At 38.9% G+C, this 19304-nt stretch overlaps 1 protein-coding gene across 1 annotated transcript; it reads left to right on the forward strand.

Annotated features, from left to right (window-relative positions):
* The first annotated feature begins 1910 nt into the window (after positions 1–1910).
* Positions 1911–17570, forward strand: QPCT (glutaminyl-peptide cyclotransferase). Its single transcript, XM_085317741.1, has 7 exons — positions 1911–2316; positions 6643–6789; positions 9044–9325; positions 12019–12195; positions 13069–13168; positions 13671–13787; positions 15884–17570. The coding sequence occupies exons 1-7, from the start codon at positions 2185–2187 to the stop codon at positions 16027–16029; spliced, it is 1101 nt and encodes a 366-aa protein (XP_085173867.1). The 5' UTR covers positions 1911–2184; the 3' UTR covers positions 16030–17570.
* The last annotated feature ends 1734 nt before the right edge of the window (positions 17571–19304 follow it).

Raw genomic sequence — 19304 nt, forward strand, 5'->3', positions numbered from 1 at the left:
GTTACTACTGAAGAGCCAACAATCAGCACAATATTGTTTGACATGAAGAAAAAAAAAATTAAAACATCCTGTTCAATCCCTCTGTGCATTCTGTACAACACTTACCTATGTTTCCCATGGAGGCAAGATCAACACTATCTTAGTTGACTTGATACTATACTTGTCTGGCTCAAATACTATGAAGGACCTGTAACCTTTAGCGGGGCCTTTATCTCCCAATGGGTCTGCAGTCCCTACGGGAAAACTGTATGATCTAGTCCTGAATCAAGCTTCCATTTTTGGCAAATACTGTCCTCTTTTGTGCTAAATTGTGTGAGAACCCTGTGCATCAGCCGGAAACTTTGTCCAATGTCTGGATTATACAGTCAACCACAAGAAATCTGATTGAAGGGCAACAGACTTTTGTTCTGTTGTATAGTCCTCTTAGAATCACGTCATTTTGGAAGGTGGATTTAAATTAATTTCCCATGACTTGATCTCTGCTGCCAGGGCATGACTTTTACCTAAGTCTTTGTTGATATCATTTGTAAACCACACTGATCTTTTTGGCAATCAAATGATTGTCCATTTCTCCCTATTTACCAGTGACTAGGTCTTGCATTTGGAATAACTTCCTACCAAAGCCAACATGTGCACTTGTGTGAAGAGCTGACTTTATTTAAAATTAACTTTTTATTTCCCAAATATGAAACATCTGGATACTGCCACATTATTAGTATCATCTACAAGGATCCTGAATCTGCAATAAAACTACCACCCCCAGAGAATTATGCTGGGCAGCAGATCTACTAGCTTTTCTCAGAAATCTTTAGAATCTGGGTTAAGAATCTGCAAATCAGCAATTTTCTTCATTCCTCTAATATTAGTATCACACACTGAATACTTGCAAAGTTGTAGTTTCTGAGATGGGACTTTTCAGTATGAGGCTGAAGAGCAACAGGATGATTACTTCTGCTCCCTCCTTTTTATTTTTGTTAATTTTGTCCTCTTTTATCTTTCACTTTGTTTTATATTAGGTAGTATTAAGTATGAACAGTAAGAATAATGTGAAAACTAGAGGCTTTAAATTGAGTATCAGTGATGCAAAACAGTCAATGTCAGATGTCCTAACAACAGGGCAGAACATGGATGTTGGTACTGAATGTCCTGAAGAGGAGCTTGTGTGCTTGGAAACTTATCTGTTTGTTTTAATCACATTAATTGGTTTATTGTAAAATATGACCTCACCACAAATCTTGCTTCATCTGTAGTTATTAATGTAATTACAGAATTTAGAAAGCCTAACTTGCTCTAGGTGACCCTGCTGAGCAGGGAGGTCGGACTAGATGATCTCCAGAGGTCCCTTCCAACCTTAGTGGTTCTATGATTCTATGATTCTAAAGACAGAATTTGGACTTTTCAGTGAAATTATTGAGTATTGTCATTTTAGGTTTAAAAAGATTGTAAAAGAGCATTTAAAATATAAATTAAAACTCTTTGCAATTATATAAATCTTTGCATTTCAAGATGCTTCACAAATACTCTTTTCAAACTGATCATCATCATGAATGATGGTGGGGCACATTCTCAGCAGGAACCTGAAGTTGGTCTACAGAGGACTCATTCAAATGCCTGGAGCTATGCATCTATTTTCAAATTTTTTGAGATCAAGTAGAGCCACAGAGCCTCGATTCATCTGAAAGCTATCTGTAAAAATACAGAACGTGCAGTCTTGAAAATGACAAGCTACAGCTCTTCTCACAGTGAAAAAATCACAAACTCCTTTGAGTCTCCTTTCACAAGACTGTAATCTCTGGAGGAAGAGAGGAAAAGAGGGAGGAGAGAAGTGGGAAAAAAGAGAGAGGCCATGGTGCAGTGACTGCTGCCTGAGGGCTTGGAGATTAGTCACATGCAGCTCTCCTGTTATTGCTGACGTGGTGCTGGGGACAAGGCTCATTTCACCGGGGGAATGGGCTGGGAAAGGCTCGTGTAGCCAGCATGGCTCTCACTGAATGAACACTGAGAGCTAGGCACCTCTCGCTGCAGAAGCCCTCCTCCCTCCCTCCAGCACTGCCCCCTTTCCTTCTGCTTCAGCACCGACCTGGCTCTCCCCGCTCCCTCCCAGACCTCAGCAGAGGCGAAGGGGAGGGTGGCCTGCAGGCCAAACGGCTCTGGCTTGAAGGCACGAAGAGCTGCAGGAGAGGGATGGCAGGGGCAGGAGGAGGTGAGGGGGCAGCCGCGGCTCCCGCCTGGATCGGGGCACTCTGCTTGTCTGCAGTCTCCTTGCTTCACCTGGTGAGCGGGAGGGAAACCGAGACAGACTGGACCCTGGAGAAGGTGGGTTGTATTTGTATTTCTCAGCCTGTTCCTTCCTCTCGACCTCACTTAGCTAGGCTGCCATTTACGGCACATTTACAGGAGAGAGAGAGCAGCAGCTGCTGCTAAATAACACACACACACAGAGAGAGGAGAGAGAGAGTGACCTGCCAGCCTCTCTGGCCATCAGTCAGGAAACCTCAGGCATCTTCATGTGACCCTTCTCTGTCTTTCTTGAGCATGGATATAAATCTCTTCTTTGTTTCATCTCTGTAGTCCATCATCAGGGTTCACGCTGTAACATGGGAGCAGCTGACCTGGTAACAGCACAGTGCTCATAGGCGGTTGGGCTAAGTGAGCACTTTCTGCCGCTGGCAGTATGAAGCTGAGACTGCATCTAATTCCGTTATTTTAGGCAGTGCAGCTGCTCTGCAAAGTACAGACAGGTAAAAGATAACATGGCTTCCCCTCTCATTCTGATTTAATGGCTAGGGATAACAGCCTTTACACATTTGTCACAGTAATGATATGATTCATACCAACGGGGAATTGACAGCACAATAAATGTCAGAGAAAGCTATTGAATTTAAGGGGAAACTTGACAGGAGGGATCAAAACTAAAAGTATGCTCTATATAATTTTATAAATAATATATTCTAATTTTCAACATAACTATAGTGATTAAGAGAAGGGCAGTATTTTAGTCTGAGAAAACAAACGGTTATTCCAGAAGTGATTCATGTTCAGCTGAGAAAAACAAGTAGGGATTGTACTGGTAGCTCCTACATAATTATTTTAAAAGGACATAATATTATAATGTCTTGTAGAAATATACTGTATTCTTTTTAAATTAAAATGTTGCACAAACTAGTGAAAAAAGCACACTCAGAATAACTAGTTTATATATTAGTTATAATAACTAACAATTATTTAGTGAAATAATAATAAGCAAATACAGTCCCCATTTCTCAGTATAGCAAATAACTCTTAATGGCTGATTATGAAACATTAACAATTTCTTCATGAGGAACAGGATCAACTACAAGTTTCATTTAATTAAAGGCTTCAGCCATTTCCAAATGGAAAATACACTTTTAAAACCCATTCTCAGGTGTTTGTAGAAGAGCTGAACTCAAAGTTCACCCAGAACTGACTGAACTCTGTTAATCCAATGCAATATTTTCTTCAACAACAAATCAGGGTCTAGGGCAAACTGGCAAAATGAAGCTTTCCTCATATGTTTTTACTCACTTCCCCTTAGTCATTCCCTTTCTCCTTGATTTTATTTACTGCTCATGTGAAGACTTTTTTTTTGTAATAATAGAAACCTTGTCATTCCGTTTTACTCATTTTATCTTACTATATATATGACATAGCTAAGAATAAATAAGGCTAAAATCTGTAGTCAGTACTCAGTGTAGAAGCGTGTAGCACCAGTGCTCCTTTCCCCCTCCTTAAACCACACAAACACACATTTTACCTCATGCCATTCTAACTAGTCAGTCAACTTGCTAATGATTGCAGTATGATGATCTAACCGCAGAACCAGAGCATCTGAACTCCTCTGCCCTTACGAATGCTAACCAAGAGCCACTTCCTCTTTCTCATCAAATTTTTGTCCCTTGTCAAATTTTACTCCTTCTCCCTAAAAGCAAGCAAGAGTCAAAAGCTGAAAGAGGAATCCTCTCCTTACAGCCTACGGATAGGTCCGTCCTTCTTCTTGTGCCACTCACTGAGGAGGAGGAATCAGGACTAAAACTTAAAAGTTCTCCGTTGGCATCAAGCTCATATACATTGAAATCAGCAAGTTCTGGGTGGGCTACTTGGAGAGGTTTAGGTCCTGCAGTTGTAGACAGCTTAGTTGTACAGTACAGCAGTTTAGGTGGCTTAGCATTTAACAGCAGCCCTGCCGTGAATACATTGCTCTGCCTTCCTACTATGGCCTCATCTCCCACGCAGTAGCTGAGCGCATGGACAAAGCATATGGAGAAAATATGGATTGACCAACGCTGCAAAAAATGAGTCACTCACAGCTGTTGTTCTGCTGCTCTTTTATATTTCATGACCACCTTCGTAAATCTATGAGCTGAATTTGAATATATTTCCATTATTAAAAATGGAAATTTCTTCCTCTCTTCTGAAATGTTTTCATACATTTGTACTTTAATAATAATGTTTCTTTGCAAAGCAGTGACCACAATTACTAGGTATGCTCTACAGTTATAAGCTAGACATTAGTCAACATTTCAATTGAGCCTTTCTATTGTTCAGATGAAGGTGTATTTTCTGAATTAAATTGTCCTCCCACACTATTTGTGAAGTGTGCAGTTTTGATTTTACCTTTTCTCTTACCAGCTGTTCCTCCTAAGTAAAAGTGTTCCCTGCCCACATTTTCTCATGCCTGTGCCTTTTCTACACTGATATAAATTTCATTGTATTAAACTTTTAGTCTTTCAAAAGTTGAAACATTTTAGGCTGCTTCTATGATACAATTTGCAAACTTTAATATAGTTCAACTTTACAATATATCGGATGAAATGTGATTTTTCTTTAATAAATTTCTAAATTTGTTAGCATTAAAAATGGTAACTGTATCTCCTGAAATTTGGTGTGATTATAGATTTAAACCTAAAAGCTATAATATAATTGATATTGTAGGATACATTATTTTTCTGTCTCTCTCCTGCTCCTTATTTTCACTAGTAAACTGAGGTGGAATTAGAGGAAAGATCTTCACATAGATAACAGCTAGAAAAAAGAAAATGAAGGGTAGAATTTAATGGTTCGTTTTTACAGTGGAGTCTAGAAAGTATCTGTGCTTGGGCTGCTCCATTCAGCACACACATAAATAAAGTAGAAAGAGGAGAAATAGTGAGGCAAAAAGAACTTTTTTGAAATATATATATATATATATATATATATATATATATATATATATATATATTAACCAGTTCATGGTGGTTAAGATGAAAGCTGATTACATGGAACTGCAGAAGACCTTAAGGTCTTAAGGTCAGTACACTCACCGGCCAGGTAATAAATGAGTTTCAGTAGTTGTTTCAGACATATGTGAAATAAAGCACGTGACTGAGTGGGAAAGGAAGAGGATTTTTTTGTTGTTGTTAATCTACACAGTGATGGAGTTATAGTAAATACATCTATGAAAACATCAGCTTAATGCAACAGCAGCCAAAAGCAAGTCAAACATTAAGAACGTGTAGGAAAGGAAAGGAAAATGAAATAGAGGATACCATTATGCTACACTATAAGGCTATGGTACACTTGTAAGTTCAGTTTCCCTTGCTCCCCTCATCGCAAAAAAGGATATAGCAGATGCAGACAGGGTACACTGGCACAGCGAGTCTGACTGATTATAGGACTAGGGGAAACCTCCTGAGAGAAACAGGGAATGGCTATATAACCTATCCTGTGACACAAATCTATAAAAGCAGGAGCAGCTACAGAAGTTCATAATCAGCCTGTTGCCAGAGCTTGGGAAGGTTCAGACCAGGAGCCTGATGGGACGACTGGATCGTCCTAAGGTATCCCACTCGGCATTCAGCTACCACGCCAGAAGGCCACACAGCTTTCACTAGCCTGATGTATTTGCCAGTCCCATGAGGAGGTCTCAATGGTCTTGGTCATCTCAAATGGCTCTGAAGGTCTACACCCAGGCAACAGAAAAGGCCAAAGAGTATTTGGGAAGAACACTAGTGCTGGCAATACTAGCTGTTGTTACAGGAGATGAGCAGCCATCTCCGAGACTGAACCACACATCACAAAGCTGACGGGTACCTAAGCTCGCGCCAGCTGAGCTAGGCTATGTTGTGTAGTCACACCAACGCCACCACGGTGGGCAGAGGCCACAACGATGCGACTTCGCTATTTCTGGAACAGAGCTCACGCAGTACTGCACCTCATAATATAAGCATAGCTTACAGCTAAATATTCTTTTCATTAAAATAAAACTTCCAGTGTTTCAGCCTGAACAGAAACCTCATTTGAAAGCACACAGTGGCAGACATGACTGTAGGATGTATGTGGTGCAATATCATATGGAAAAGAGAAAAAACGATCATAGTTTAAGTTTGCATGTCTAGGAGGTAAAGATTTCTCCCACATTTTTAATATTGGCACATTCTGCACAGAAAACACAAAAATGCAAAAACCACTGAAATTAAAAATGTCAATTACTTTTGAGAGAAAAGCTTTTAATAACTTTTGTTGTCAGTAAATCAGAACAGGACAATATACTAGTTAAAATATGTTTACAGTAATTTTGAAGAAAACTATGGTTAAAAAATCTAGTAATAGCTACAACAATCTTTCCTTTTCTTCCTTCTACAGTATTCTCATCAACCAAGAATTTTACATTCTAACACTATTCAAGAAGTTGTAGAAAATACAGATGTTTCTCAAATGTGGGAGAATGATTTGCATCCTTTCCTGATAGAAAGATACTCAGGATCACCAGGAAATTATGCCGTACGACAGGTAAGACAACATTTCTGGAAGACACTATAACATCTATTATTTATGCTCTAGTAGTGCCTTTGTGGCCACTATTGTACGAGACAAATTCCTTTCTTTCAGTAGGATGAACTCTCTCATTGCTCTAGTCTAGACTGTACAGTGCCCACAAAATATAGCTTGCATTTTAGCCAACGTTACTTCCCAGGGCTGCATAGAAAGGTGAAAGAAAATCAGTTTTTAGGTTAATTTAAAAAAGCTCCCTCCGGGCTGGGTAACCAAGGCACAACACAACAGTTGTCCTTTCTCTCACCTGGGCAGGCTTTTGGTCACTGGTTCAAGCACCCTGGACCTCTACACAAGGGATAAGCTAAGTGACACACACACATGCATGCACACGCACACAGCATTTCTAGGCAGGTCCTGCGCTGCTGCCCTCTGGTCCAAAGGCAATGCTAGCTCCACCGGCCAGAGCACAGCAGCACACCAGCACTGGTAACGCAGCTGGATCACATCCGGCCCTGAGCTGTTAACACCTCCAGCACGCTGCGTTTGAGCCATGATGACTTACCGCACAACAGAGTTGCTGCCCTTTCGGCACCCCTGCTCTGCAGGCAGCACGGGCATCCTCAGGGCTGCATCACGCCCTCTCTGGGTTACATTAGCCAGCCAGAAGACAAAACCAGTGGCATGGTGGAATTTACTGGAAGACTTTTGTAATGTCTCACTAGGAAGTAACCACTTTGTGCCATCGTGTACCCTTTAGGTGGTGACTCAACAGCTCTAAGATAGCCCTAACTACAGTACATTTATTTGCCAGTCTCTAGTTGGTAGATTGGAAAAAATGCAGCTTTTTCATGTTCTGTGTGTGTGTGTGTATAGACCTAGTTCTGTGGTTTCCTCAATGATACCCTGGCAGGCAGCCAAATGAAAGAGAAAAAAAGAAAAACAAAAAAACAGCAGAGCTCAAGATATAAACCACAAATCATGTTCAAATAAGGATCATCTTATTACAAGGTTACTACATGGTACAAAAACATACCCCCACCAAAGTGTGCGTGTGGGGGAACTCCATTGCAAAACACAGTGTGTGAAATGGTTGACATTTATTAAGATACAGAAAGAGCACGAGACTCATTTTAGGGAGAAGGCCAATTCAAGTCAAGGATAATGCTTATTGGGAACTACATCCAGGTTTATATATGCCTCTTAGTCCATTCCAGAAACCTTATGCTCTGCCTACGGATAATGGTTAGGCTATACAATTCCATAAAAGCTTTCAGAAGGCGACCACAAACAAAATGGAAATTTGTTCTAGCACTAAAATTTATGGCAATATTCCCACTGACTTCACTAAGAGCAGGACAAGTCTTTAAAGCATGTTTTCTTTTTTTCCTCTTAGAGGCTTTTCCTAATGTTTATTTAAAGAGAGAGGAATCTGCCCTGAAGAAGCACTCAAGGGACCAGTAAAAATAAGTTGCTTAACAGAGATGGCCTTCTCATGCAAGTGAGCCAGAACTGTGTACTAAGTATAATTGGGGTCGTCAGAGGTATTCTCTTTAGGTAGAAAGCTGCCTAAAATGAGTGACCACATATACAGATTTATTGTTCTAATTTTTATCTTAAAATGATTTACGCTTACAAGATTTCATTTTTAAAACCAGTAGTTCTCAAATGCTTCAATCTTTCTTTAATTTATAGCTTAGTGAACAACTTGTATCACTTGAAAGACAGATTTCTCTGTCTTTAATTTCTTAAAGAAATTAAAAAAAATGTCCAGCATATTATATTACTACTGTACGCATCTATGCATGGTAATTGTCAGAATAGCCACAGTATGTTCTCTGTAGCCATAGTTTTAACATTTAACATAAAGACACAACTGAGCTGAAAGCTTGTATTTGAAGAACTAAACATCAGAACTGTCCTGGCTACCCCTGAAAAATCATTGGCCAGGAAACTGAATTCAGAGATCAAGATTTTGACGTGTCATATTGATGGGTTAAAGAACCCTCGGACTCCAAAGACCATACAAACAAGAGGAGATGAAAAGCAAGTGAGCCAGTCAGAGGGTAAGATAAGGTAGCAATGACATCACTTATTTTTCATGGTGGCAGTAAATTAAATCTTTTGTTACAAAATTTATCTATTAAAAATACCATAAATTTACAGAAAATCTTAAATACCAGTATTGTTAAGTAGCTACTGATAATTTGTTTGCAATACCTTTTTGAAGCAAGCAATATTCATCTGATTTTTTTTTTTTTTTTAATTGCAGCACATCAAGCACCGTCTCGAAAGATTACAGGCTGGCTGGGTAATTGAAGAAGATACATTTCAGAGATACACACCATATGGATATCAAACATTTTCAAATATTATCAGCACTCTCGACCCCTCTGCAAAACGCCACCTAGTCCTTGCTTGCCACTACGACTCAAAGTTCTTTGGCCCACAGTGGCAGGGGAGAGCATTTGTGGGAGCCACTGATTCAGCCGTGCCTTGTGCTATGATACTGGAGCTTGCACGTGCCCTGGATAACAAGCTGCAGTTACTCAAGGTAGGTTGCCTGTTTCGTTTTCATTTGTTTTTGCAAAAAAGCAATAGGCTTGAGAGCATTTCTGTGTTCTCTCTCTCAGCTATGTGTCTGATTCTGCAATCACTGTGCATATAGTAAAATTACCATTAACTTCAAGGGAATAGAATCTTTATCTAGTACTTTAGAGCACTTTATCACATTAAAATTTTTATATCAAAGGCTGACTCCCTAAAAACTACTCAATAAATATATACTATATAAAAATAACAATTCTTGCATAAATAATACATATGCTTCATAGACTCAGTAAGATATGATAGTACCTTGCTTGCATATGCAAGGCACAGAAAATTACCCCAGAAGTCCCCATCATACTCAGTAATGTCTCGAGCCACTCACAAGGATTTGTTGCTTCCTATATCTTGCATTTTCAAATATCTAAGTAGTATTCTGTTTTGGAGACATTAATAAATTGCTGTGCAGGACAGGTACATTGTCAAGTCCCTCCATCCCGTAACAACTTTAACCTTTTCTTCTTTTCATCAGTTTGAAAAGTTTATTTACCAAAAAAAAAAAAAAAAAAAAAAAAATATGGACTTGTGAAATTTTAATTTTCAAGTACATTTGTTCAATTTTTTAATTAGTCTCTAGATCACAGTGATACCTAAAAAAAAAAAAAAAAAAAAAAAAAAAAAAAGATGTCTGAGTATACAGAAATAGTCCAGTAATAGTATTACACATCAGTTCACCTTAACTATGTTACAAAAATCTGTTTCAAAGAGCTGCCATTGCTGGGCATGCAATTTTTTGATCCCACAAACGCCGAAAGCTATTTTACAGATTCATGAGTGCCATCTACTGGTTCTACATTTACTCTTTACAGCAGGTAATTCACAAACACTAATAGAACTTTCACATGAAAAGTTCTCTCAATTGTTTTATCAAGCGTAGGGAATACAATTAGCTAGGATATTTAAGTTTACTTGTCTGTAGTTGTTTCCAGAAACTCATTTGGTGTCTTCTGACATAATATTTAGGAATTGGAAGACTAGGACTATGCCAATGTTTTTAATCACAAAACCAACCACTCTTGTAAATACATACACAAGATTTCATTTAGAAGCTTAATTTTGAATAAATTTACCTGATGGTTTTCATGGGAAAAAATGTGCCATTTTAAACACTGGAATTTTTGGCAAATAAAACTTTATTTTTATTTAAGTATAAAGACTTACACTATTTATATCAGAAGAGAACACTTTATAAAAAGGCAATATAGTTACATTGCACAGGCTGTCATTTGTACAGACTGTTACCAAAAAGTACTTTGGGATCCATCTGCTTAATACATTAGCTATGACCTTTTCTGCTCCCCTCATAGTAGCATAATAGATTTTGTTATGTTTTCAGCCAAATCTATTTATACTTTGACGTGGAGATGTGATTTTTATCTCAATGTTTGTCCAGTTATAGAGACTTAGTTTAAAATCAAAGAGCAAAGATGTCTCTTTACATTATTCAGTGATGGGAATGTGTTAAGCAGTAACAATAAATACTTCTTCCTAAAATTCAAATGGCATGAATACAGTTTCTTCCAAAACGTAATGCAGAATGACTGTTATCAAAAAAAAAGCTGTTTTGTGCAAAGGACAAAGGGCGACAAGGCATTGCTATTAGTGAAACTTGTATCTCACTGTGAGCATAATCAATATCACTTTGCCTACGTGAGGGATATTTTTGGAGAAGTTTCCACTATTGTTTACTTTGGTTCAGCTCCAGCTAGTTGGGAGTTGTAGTCCATACAGGACATGGTTCTTGCCAGTGACCCCACCTTTATTAACCACGTCATGCAACTTCACTTGAAGTAAAATTAAAATATTTATGGTTCAAATATTTATGGCAGCTGTCTAGACTACAGTTCCCCAAACTGCACATATAGTGGAACCGAACTGGGTTTAGCAATGTTGGAGATTGTTAGGAAACATCCCCAACACAAATAAGGCCTCAGTTAGTAAAAAGAGGAAAAAAAGGTTCTTTCTACTCAGGCGAAAAAAAAAAAAAAATCACACACATAGCTCCTTTGTGACCTTAAATACAGCAATCACATATACTCTCAACATTTTTTACTGCTGTGATATTTGTGGCTGTTCAGGAGGGGCGTAACTACTCCCTGTGCTTTGGTTTTAGGGTGAAATTGCCTGGATGGTTGCAAGTGAAGGAAAAGAAAGGGTCATTCTTCTCATGACTGAATGCTTTTTGTCCCCCTCATAAATTTCATGAGAAAGCGTGACCATAAGCTTTACATAGTCACAACTCGCTTCCACTGATGCAGAACAGCAGCAGAATTGCTCCTCTAGGGGGCCAACCAAGGAATAGTAGCATTCCCATCCCCCGTTGTTGCTACGGTGTCACCCTCATTTTTGAAACAATGTTTCAGCTGTTTTTGCAGACCTGCCATAACATATTCAACTTTTAACTAGAACCAAAAATTATTCCAGGCCAGGAACATGATACTCTCATAGGTATTCAGTAATGGCTGATCACTACCGCTGTTATGCTATAGCATGTGTATGAGATTACAAAACATGAGGAGGTTTGCGTAGAGTACCTTAAAAATATACCCATATTGTTGCTGCTTACATGGCTACAGGATCAATCCTTTATTTCATCATCTGTCCAAAATCAGTTATGTTACTTTTAACTTCCTCCAACAGCCCAGCTCAACCTCAAGACCAGACCTTTCACTTCAGCTTATTTTTTTTGATGGTGAAGAAGCCTTTGTCCAGTGGTCACCTTCTGATTCCCTCTATGGATCTCAACACTTAGCTCAAAAAATGGTGTCTACTCCACATCCACCTGGTTCAACAACCACAAATCAGCTCCAGGGCATTGTAAGTGTCTCTCACCTCCCTAATAAGTAAGACTAAATCGTATTTCTTTAATTAGTAAGTAATTGCCCAAATTCCCGTGAAACCCTGAACCCACCAAAGTTAACAGAAGAAACAATCTTGTAGAAGTTTTAGATGTGATAAAATACAGAGTTGGCAAGAGCTTTTCAGGTGGATCTGCTTAGACCTTCTCCCTGCAAGTTTGAAAAGGAGCTATAGGAAGTCAAAACACCCAAATTTTATTAGAACATAAATTGGATACCCAACTTCCTAAAGAGAATTAATTCAAAGTGATTAGGAAAGCGCACAGAAATAAGAGCGGTCTAAGAACAAATCTCACCCAGTCCATGCTTGGTTTCAGCTAGCTCAGAGCTAAGTTTTGTGTGTTCCTTATTGGCCCTGCAAACATTCTGGTTGTCTGCTCCCCTTCTCTCCGTCGTCCTTTCATTACCCAGCTCAGGCTCCCCTCGTCACTATCTTGTGATGTATAGAACTTCTTTGCCTTTATCAGACTTGGTTGTTCTCCAGGGAAGAAGCAATTTCCTATGCTTTTTCCTCATCTCAGTTTTTCTTTTAAAAGGGTGCAACATACAAACCACAAACAAGGAGATATTGTCCACTTCAGCTGGCTGTATTTTAGCTTGAGGAGCTGAGAAACAGCCTACTTTTTTTCCCTCCTTGGAAAGACAGCAACACGCATCCACTTTGAATTATGTTCTGCTAATGAGATCTTCTCAGGCTTTGCAACAGCAAAGCTAGGTCCTTGGCAAGAGCTATCAAAGACAGTCACGACCTACACCAGAAACGAAGGATTTCTATGCTGCTGCAGTAATGTAAAGATTTCTGTCTTAAGGTTAAAGATTCTTTCTTCTGCAGGACCTGCTTGTACTACTGGATTTAATTGGTGCACCAAACCCAGTCTTTCCCAATTATTTTCCAAACACTATCCGATGGTTTCAGAGGCTTCAAGCAATTGGTAAGAAGGGTATGGACTTGTTAGAGCTTTGAAAATTTAGAGTGTAGTTTCCTAAAGTAGGAATTTTCTGTAAAAATCTGATCTATAAATCAGATTTTTAGCTTTTTGTTTTACATTTAAAACACTGAATAAGATAAATTTGGCAGTTCTTAGGCCTGTATGAATATTTTAATACTCATTAATTAATAAAATATCCCAGGAAGATTCCCAGACACTTGGGAACCACAAAATAAAAATTTAATAACTGATTGGCACTCTCATTGTGTGACTATTGGAAACTCCTTCACTTCTGTGTTTTAGTTTTCCCCTCTGTAAAATGATGATTATAGCACCAATCTTTAGGTCTTCCGTTATGCAGTACTAAAATTAAAAAGACAGTCTCCAAATCTTTTTTCTTCCTTGATGGAAACAGCATTCATATGAAAAGAAAAATAATTCAGATGTGTTAAAATGCCTCACATTGTCCAAAAGTTCTAATTGTAATTTTCATTTTGAATTATAGAGCAAAAGCTACACAGCATGAATCTGCTGAAGAATCACCTTGTTGAAAGACAGTATTTCCAGCCTTATTTACATCGAGGCTTGGTTGAAGATGACCATGTTCCATTTTTATTAAGAGGTACTGGAAGCTCTAATACTGTTTTTAAAAGGCAAGTTCAGGGAAAAAACATTTCTTTTAGTGAAAGAGCAGGTGCATACAAACCTACTTTTCAAGTTTATTTACCCCAATTCGGTGTTTCTGAGTCCAATTTTAAGCAGGCCAAGAATCACAACTTTGAAAACTATAGCAGAGCAAAAGCAGAGGCAAATCATATCCATCATCATCTTGTGGGAGCACAATTCCAATAGTAGAGATAATGGAAATTTCCGTCAGTAGTATAGCGTCCTACACAGATGAGTAACACCAATACAGTAAGGTATCACTACACTCCACACTAGACAGTTACAGTATTTCTAGAAGCAGTGAAACAGTCAAGGGTTATATCTACAAAGACTACAAAATTCTACAAAGATCTACTGTCAAATCTACAGTACAGTAAAAATACAGTACAGTAGTATTAAGTGTTTAAATTTAAAGGCATTGACTCCTGCAAGAACTCACAAATTAGGTACCCATGTGCCATATAGAATAGATGGATTTCACTGAGGAGTGGGAAAGGTGCATAGAGTAGCCAGTACAGATAGCAAATGACACAATGTGTCTGAAATTCAACCGGCCTCCTGGAATTAGTCACATACTTGAAACTAGGACTCCTTATCTGAGTGTCTCTGTTGGCACAGATACCTGCACCATTGCCTTTTACTCTGGTTCAGTCTTTTCCTTTGGAATTCAAAGGAAGAGAAAACACTTATACTAGTGCTGCCCACCTTGTCAAGTTATAGCTCAGTGATTAAAGGACTTGGCCAAGTGCAAGATGTGAATTTAACATCCTTCTCAGTTCAAAGCATACAGTAGAGCATCTTCAAAACTAAGGTGGGCCAAAGAAGAAGAGTGGATATAGCATATGCTTCTGGTTGTATTTTTCATGTACGACATGGATTACAAGGGTCATGAGCTGGGGAAGGAATAAGCAAAAGGGAGTATGACACCATGGCTCATTGAAGAAGTACCTGCCTAGGAAATGAGGGAGGTATCTTCATGTCCAGCTCCAATTTCAACATTACTCTTTAAGTAATGCAAAATGCACATGCAGTTGTGGAAGCATGGACAATATCAACAAGCCTCTCCACTTCCAAGCAAAGGCTCTTCTAAATGAGCTACAGCTACTATCTCCTGCCTAATAGCAGCTCTCCAGCTCCATAAACCTCTTCGCTGTTTGCAGCAAGGCAGGTCCCCAGAGCCAACGAAACTAACACAGCTCTCACATTCATGTCCAGGGATATCAAAAGACCTACCTTAGAGAAGCTGATAGGGGAAACACCACTACACTTGAAAACTTTTTCTAATACCATGATTAATACCTAGTTAAAAGAGGGGGTGCTCTTAGGAATATTCAGCTGAAACAAATGATAGAGAAAAACCTAGTAGAACAGGACACAGGCTGCAAAGAAAAGATGTTCCACTGCTGCCTCCCAAAAAAGTGATCAGAAAGCAAAAGACTGATTTAACTCCTCTTTTACCTAATAATTGCATTACATATCAGTGGCTTGATGCATGTGCATGAAGCAATACAGAGCCTTTCAAGTGGAAATCCTCTTCTCAGAGGACTATATTGGCTCTGTTTCACAGAGCAGTAATAACAGACACCCTAACTTACTTCTTATGGAGAGGATGAATAACTGCTTCAAGAAAGTGCTCAATCCTAACTCCGTTAGGAAAAGAACATGGTAATCAGTTTGAGATTTGGGGAACTGCACTGCTTTCTCTGCTCTTCTGTAGCTCTTTAGCATAACAGTAACAGTTACAATGCAAAGAATCTCAAACAGAACAACACAGAGCACGTATCACAGTAAAACTACTAGCTACAGATGTCTTAAAAAGAGAGAAAATGACAGAAGGAAATAAGAATTTTAGGAAATACACAGCAAAACTGATGGGCTGCAATCACAGGCTTCAAAAAAGAGAGAAGCTGAAAGGAAATTACAGTGACACACACTCCTCTATAAAGCAATTGTATTGAGCAGTTACCTGACTGTAGTGTCCAGCAGCAACATACTAACTTGCTTACCAAAAATCTCACTTTTTTTTTCTCCAAATTCACTTTCTCCTCATAGGGGTTCCAGTCCTACATCTGATTCCATCCCCTTTTCCTGAAGTATGGCATACTATGGAGGACACAGAAGAAAACCTTGACAAAACCACTATCGACAATCTCAGCAAAATTCTGCAAGTGTTTGTACTGGAATATCTCAATCTGTGATGAGTACACTGGCAAGAAATCATAAGCTATTTTAAATACTGTTTACCCTCTTTCAAGTTGCTATTTAAGTTTCATTGGAGAGCACTAAAGCAAAGCAAAATACAGCAATAGCTGTTGCTAAACTGATTCAATTTTCTGATATAAAGATATCACTAAATAAGAATTAGTTTCAGCCTGTAAAGAATTTGATTTTTCCATGTCTTGCCTATGAACAAAGGAAAAACTGAATTTTTCCACATTGTTACCACTGCTTTATATGCCACATATCAAGATCCCAGGAGAAAATGCCTCCCAACTTCAGTGTAGCTACAGTTTTTACAAGGTGTAACCAACTTTTCTACTGGTCAGCAATAGAAATTTAGAGTATATTACCCTAAGAGGCAAAATTCACATTAAAACATACCTCTGCTTTGGGTTGAACTGAACCACCTCATCCTGAAAATAGCCGCTAGAATTTCTGACCCATAGAAAGAATTTCCAATCCTCTCTACTCCCCACCCTTATTTCTCTAAGTGGAGTACTGAGCTTCCTTCCGCAGACAACAGGCCACTATAAAACTGCCCTAAAACAGTTTTCTTTCTCTCCTTTGTTGGATACTGTTTGTTGGAAGAGGGTAGGGGGAAGTGATGCTAACAGGAAGGTATGTGGGGATTTCTACCATGCTTTGACTACACACAGGAGATATAAACAGAATAGCAGGTGCTGTGTAGGAGCACATGGCCCAGCACACATCAATTCATGTGAGAATCATTCACAATTTGACACATTCCCCCACAAAAGAGACAAGAAAAACTGCTGTTTGCAATACAGATTACATCAGAAGTAATCATACTATGAATGTGATCATTTTAGAAACTAGTTTTACATAAATATGATTTTCAAGGTGGAGTGCTATCTATCAAAAATAACATAAGCATGAGAGTAAAAAGCAAGGAGACGGTTTAAACATCTAACTGTTCAGATCAGCCACAGCCTGTATCAGAAAAAGATACTCATTACTTTAACAATCCTGTGATTGTAAATTCCTGATGGAATTATTCAAGAAATTCAGCATGATACTGTGGCAAAAATCTAGCCTAGAGTGAAGTCAGCTTAGAAGTAGGCAGGAAAATACTCAAAAGCTGCCTATAAAATTATTGTTTCCTCCAAAGAGAAAAAGAGCATGTGATGAGAGAAAAAGAATCAGTATTTTCTGCTCGGATAGCTTCTTCCATTAGAAAGTTCTATCCTGTGCAAAAAGATTTAACAAAGAGATAAACCATAGAGTTGTAATCACGTCAAATTTGGCCTGTATTTTACTCTTTGCTAAAAGCAAACATTTCTGAACCTAAGATAAATATTTACATACGTATTTTAAAGTTGCAATAGAAGAATATACTTAGAGCAATGCAAATTTGCAAAACTGTGCTATTACGTTGCAACCTGAAAATGAAACTTTTTGTTGCTCAACACCAAACAGAAACGTCACTTACGTTTTCTCATCTTTTTGCACGTGCGATTTCTCTATGTGATTTCAACATTTTGCATGCAAATTCCAACATAAAACAATAAAAAAACTCTAAAAATTGGACAGACGTGTTTATTTTCAGATAAATATTGCTGTACATTTATGTAATTAAGTCAAAGCTATTTAAATTATTTGCTATCACATTTTCCTCTATTGCTGCCTGTAAGAATAACATTTTAAATTATTATTTTTCTGAAGTCTGATAACTGACCAATATAAGGCACCTTTCTCTACTGAGCCCTACTATGAGGTGAAAAAGAACAAAAAAAAGCTAAGAAAGGTGCAAAAATTAGAAAAATATATAAAAAGGATTAGAAAATGGCTATATACAGAAGTGTTAAACAAGTTCATGGCTGGTTGTTTTTACAGGTGAACTCTTTTTGTAGTACTTCGTAATTTGCAGATCCTCTGAAAAAATACATTAAGTATTTGCAGAGTGAACTGCAGAAGAATCTGCTAGATACTGTGGCTCTGCAAGAATTTAAAAACTACGTAAGATAGACTTCATCATGAAATGAGGGAGTCAGAGGGTTGTTATAATTGTGGAATCATAGAATCAGTAAGGTTGGAAGGGACCTCTGGAGACCATCTAGTCCAACCTCCCCGCTCAGCAGGGTCACCTAGAGCATGTTAGACAGGGCTGCATCCAGGCGGGCCTTGAAGATCTCCAGAGAAGGAGACTCCACAACCTCTCTGGGCAACCTGGTCCAGTGCTCCGTCACCCTCACAGGGAAGAGATTCCCCCTCATGTTCAGGCAGAACTTCCTGTGCTTCAGTTTCTGCCCATTGCCTCTTGTCCTGTCACACGGGACAACTGAAAAGAGTTTGTCCCCGTCCCCTGGACACCCTCCCTTCAGGTACTTGTACACATTGATAAGATCCCCCCCTCAGTCCTCTCTTCCCCAGGCTGAAGAGGCCCAGCTCTCGCAGCCGTTCCTCATAGGGCAGATGCTCCAGCCCTCTGATCATCCTCGTAGCCCTACGCTGGACTCTCTCCAGTAGCTCATGTCTCTCTTGTACTGGGGAGCCCAGGACTGGACACAGTACTCGACATGAGGCCTCACCAGGGCTGAGTAGAGGGCCAGGAGCACCTCCCCTTGACCTGCTAGCAACAGTCTTCCCAACGCACTTTTTTTTTTTTTTTTTTTTTTTGATCTCTAGAAAAGTTAGGTGGAACCATAATTTAACCACATGGTTTTATACCAAGTGTCTGACATATCAATTTTGCCACAAACTTTTCACTGCCTGAGCACGTAGCTCTCCTGAGTTGTGTCTACCCAATTCAAAGCAGTGAGATAGCTGCTGCTATAGTAATATTCAGTGGTTCTCAAAACGTGAAGGGGTATCCTTTACATACACAAAAGGATGACCTCTCTTAACTGCACTTGAGCCCTGGAAAGAGTTTACTTGAAGAGCGATGCAGCTGTAATTTTTGAAAGACAGGAGGATCATTATCTTAGCAATTGAAATGATCTGTCATTCATTTAAAAAATAACTGCTGGAAAGAAAATGTATCCTGTGCAAACTGAATCTAAGCCACAACAAACAGAGGAAACCTAAAGTAGCCAAAAGACCATGGTGCAAGCTGGGTCCTCACTGCAAAGAAGAAAAGGCAGGTATGATAAAGTCTAGTCATCTGATAAATACCCAAAGACGACAAGTGAAAAGACATGGACTGGAATCGCTTACACTCTCAGTTTCAACACTGAACACCACTAAGTACATCTGTAGGATCTGGACATGCAGAGTACTGAAATCACTCAAGATT

Source organism: Rhea americana, unplaced genomic scaffold (genome assembly GCF_003343005.1).
Source record: "Rhea americana isolate MKP2758 unplaced genomic scaffold, rheAme1 scaffold_501, whole genome shotgun sequence".
Taxonomy (NCBI): domain Eukaryota; kingdom Metazoa; phylum Chordata; class Aves; order Rheiformes; family Rheidae; genus Rhea; species Rhea americana.

Bases quoted from the DNA above. Each gene is read 5' to 3' on its own strand.
- QPCT (XM_085317741.1), top strand. From the start codon at position 2,185: ATGGCAGGGGCAGGAGGAGGTGAGGGGGCAGCCGCGGCTCCCGCCTGG. The intron at 6,790-9,043 runs GTAAGACAACAT...TTTTAATTGCAG, and splicing joins GAAATTATGCCGTACGACAG to CACATCAAGCACCGTCTCGA. The intron at 9,326-12,018 runs GTAGGTTGCCTG...TTCCTCCAACAG, and splicing joins ACAAGCTGCAGTTACTCAAG to CCCAGCTCAACCTCAAGACC.